The 3,722-nt window shown below is 40.9% G+C and overlaps 1 protein-coding gene across 1 annotated transcript in view; it reads right to left on the bottom strand.

Moving 5' to 3' along the window:
• The window catches only part of LOC104494657 (SPARC-like protein 1), a 14,092-nt gene extending 11,625 nt beyond the window's left edge, over positions 1–2,467 (bottom strand). The window contains exons 1-2 of the mRNA XM_010137522.1: positions 2,414–2,467; positions 2,232–2,285 (exon numbers count right to left, since the gene is read on the bottom strand). Coding sequence (XP_010135824.1) covers positions 2,232–2,285; positions 2,414–2,467 — 108 coding nt within the window. The remainder of the gene's footprint in view (positions 1–2,231; positions 2,286–2,413) is intronic.
• Between the last annotated feature and the right edge of the window lie 1,255 nt (positions 2,468–3,722).

Genomic DNA, 3,722 nt, shown 5'->3' with positions numbered 1-3,722 from the left:
GAACTACTGTATTTGGTGGCAACAACTACTGTATCATAATATCACTAGTAGGAGTCATAGCTGTTTAGTGCCAAGTGGCTATTTTTTTTTTTGCATGCTGTCAAGCCAATAGCAAAACTTGTAACTTCTGTAGAAAAGGTTCAAATGCTCGAGCAGAAAGCAGGTTTTGAAATGACTGTTAGCCCATGCTGCAGCAGTCGTCTTTGTGCAGTGCTGCTGTTCGCGCCACTGCAGCTGCTGGGTGAGCACAAGCATGAGAACAGTGCCGCTTCCAGCAGCGGTAACATCTGAGGTGTTTCTGAACAACGCCTGTGGGTGTTGAGTGCCTCCTTATTCCTTACTACAGTATAGCACCCAACACTGATTTTCCTTAAAGCTTTTGGAGGATTTATGAAGATGAGACCCTCTCAGTGCCCAAGTTGCTGGAATAGCATTTCCTTTAGTGTGGGCAGAGCCACGACTGCTTGGAAACAAACCCTCTTCTAACAAATACTTACACGAATTTTAAAAAATGGTAGGATTAGAAATACTAATTTGGCTCTTGGCAGATTAGCTATATCCTATTTCCTAGTGTCAAGGTGGTATCTGAATGTTTTACGAGTTTTTCTTCTGCCTAGCGTACTTGCTGATGCAGGGAAAGTACTGGGCAATATGCTGACTACGTCATTTCCAACTCAGCTTTTTCAGGGAAAGATTGTATGTTTGCTCGAATCTAACAGAATTTCAGTGAAGAGTTTTTCCAGATTAAATGCAGGTTTCTTGAAGACCTTATAAAAAGTGATCTATGTGTTACCAAGCATCTCAAGCTGATATTAAAAGATTTGAAAATTTAAGTTTCAAGAACAGAGATTTTTACACGTGCGTTTGGGCAGTGCTGTGAGCAACATACTACATGTCCTTAAGTTTAACCTAAAAGCAGTCTTCTGTGAAGGGCTTCCAGCTCTGTAGTGTTAGATAATATAAGGCCAGAGTCTTTAAGATAGGAGTGCCTGTATTTGAGGCAGTAGTTTGAGAAAGATGTGGCTTATGTCTTACAGGATGCCTCATTACGCACCACAGTCTCAGTGCAGAGATGTGCCTGAATGTGGCTTTCAGCTGCTGCTTTTCGTTAGACCTTCGTCCCCAGGATAAAATAAACTTTTAGAACTCAGTTGCTTGTGAAGATACTTGGGTGTCTTAATATGTCACAAGTTTCAGTCAACGTAGCTTTAATTAGCTACCATTAGGGGACAACTGGCCTTTGATAGATGTTGCGTGTTCACTTGGAACTCGTGATTCAGGTGTTGCAATGTTTTGTTTTGATGCAAGTGTTTTCTGTGTGAGTTGTTTCTGGGAGACAGCCGTAGGCTGCAAAGTAGCATATACACTATCATTTGTGCCGGTGGATGCTTTATTGGGAAAAGTTAATATTTTGGTTTTCGTAATGCAGAGCACGATCCAGATTGACAGGAACTGCATCTGGAAAGCTGCACAGAATGGGATACAATTCACGATTAAAAGGTTAACATGAAGGTTGGCATTTTGCATTTCTTACTACAGAGCATGCCCTGAATTTAGTTGTTCCAAAACATTCATTGGCTTGGAGCCAAGGTCCATTGTGTCTGAACCACAAATCCTTACCAGAAGGGTCCAGTAAAAAGGAATTTTAATTTGAGTCAACCATGAATGCAAAGTCGTGAGCTCTGTCATTAGCACGCATATATGGCACGGAGAAGTCGTCTGTCTCGTTACCACCAGGGCTGTGTTTCTGGCTTGTCGGCCATAGTGTACTTCTCCAAGATGAGCTGTATCTAATGTTCCATATTGTGAGTAACAAAACACATGGTGGCTAAAATTCTTACATATTTTAGACTGCATACAATCACTTGGTGCGATAGATCAAGGATTGCATACTCTTTGTTTGCTGGAACAGCAATAACCACGTTTGGCTGTCAGTGGAGCTCATTGCTCATGTGACTATGAGTGTGATGATTATATGCAGGGATAGATCTAAAGGAATTTTTTCAAATAAGGGAAACTTATGTTGTGAGCTTTAGATTTTGTCCTGTTCTGTTTCTAGCTATGTAATACATGAAGCATGAGATGCCTGGTACTAATTCTTTGGGGTGAGGGGCCTACATTTGTTTAACCTAAATCAATTTCCCAACCCCTACGTATGTGCTAATGTGTTTTATATATTTGACATTAATAATATTGGTTGCCTTTTAATATTTAAAGAACAAGAGGAGTACCTTTTCTGGAGTTTTCTGTCCGTGAGTTCCAGGTTTGTAGTTTAAGGGATGGGTCTAGAATAGACAAAAATGTTCAATATTTACATGTAAATAAAAACCTTGTGTAGGTCAATGGAATAATGTAGAGTATTCACAGAGTGGGAAATTAAGTGCCCAGTAATAAAAGAATGATGAGGACTTACTGGAATAGCAAAAGCTGATCCTACAAGACAAATGAAGAGAGCTACAGCCTTCATGCTTTTCAGAGCTCGTAGAGGGCAGTAGTTAATGGTGCGGTGGTAGGGTTTAGAGGATTCCTTTCTGCAAGCAACATGAAAAGAAAATAATTAGGATTTGGGTTTAATGGTCTAGAAATGACTGATGGAAGCAATGTAGCGGCTGATGAAAGTTGCTTAGTCTGAAGACCCTCAAAATTTCCACACAGCGTCCAGTTGTACGTAAACTCAGGTGTTAGACCAGCTTATCTGGAGGGCACTTTGGTCTTAGTTCTTTGCAGGATTTAAGCTATATGCTGTGTTCTCGAACTCCAGTGGTATTACTGAAAGGCAGAGTTACGAATGTACAGAAGTTCAGCCCTATAAATCTTTATCCACTCTTCTCTCTTCTGAGATACTACCTTGTGAAAAATGTCCCTTTTTTATTTAGTTCTGAGACAATGCCTGTTTGTGGCATCTCTGTGTCTCCTGGCTGCTCTCCTTTGTGGCTCTAGTAGGAAGGAATAAGTGGTGAAGTTCTGCTCAGTGGGCTCAAAGCCCGGAAATGTAGCAACAATCCCAGCTGCTGTGCAGTAGTGTGAGAGATGGATGACTGGAGGAACAACAAGGCATTTAGGAATTTCTTCAGTCTACGCTAATACCCTCATGTGAGTGAAAGACAGGCAACTCATTTCTACCTTGGATGTCACCAGCAAATTTTTGCAGTAAACATGAACTAAAGTTTCTATGGCTGTAGCTCTACCACTGGGAAAAGCAAAAATAATGTTTCTATTATACCACCTGCCTCCTCCCCCCACCTTTTTTTTCTGAATTGCTTTCTTCATCTTTTTAATTTTCTCCTGTTTTTTTCTGTGTTCATACGGAATCAGTAGCGTTTCCACTCTGTGTCTGTTTATGCTCTTGTACTGGCTGTTCTTCCTTGGAAATTGTCTTCTCGGTCTTCAGTCCCCCTTGACCTTTAAGATATTTTCACTTTCTCCCTAACACATGTCCTTTTTGATTGGTTCCCCCTTTCCTAATGGAACACATATCGTCATGTCCTTAGTTGAGGAACACTGTGTCTTTTCCTGCTTGAATTCCCTGGCATATGACAGTGGTTTCATCCAGTTAGATCAACCGTATTCAATCACATAAGGCTCAGTGTGTGGTTTTAAAACATTGTTCACCCAGACAGGTTTCTCTTGGGGAGGGGGAGGAACCCAAAAGGAAAATTCCAGGGGAGCTTGTGTTTATGGGAACCAGAATGATGAAGCAAGAACTTTGAGCATTACTTTGA

Source organism: Buceros rhinoceros, unplaced genomic scaffold, assembly GCF_000710305.1.
Source record: "Buceros rhinoceros silvestris isolate BGI_N320 unplaced genomic scaffold, ASM71030v1 scaffold7806, whole genome shotgun sequence".
NCBI classification, from domain to species: domain Eukaryota; kingdom Metazoa; phylum Chordata; class Aves; order Bucerotiformes; family Bucerotidae; genus Buceros; species Buceros rhinoceros.
This window is presented reverse-complemented; position numbering and strand designations above follow the sequence as displayed.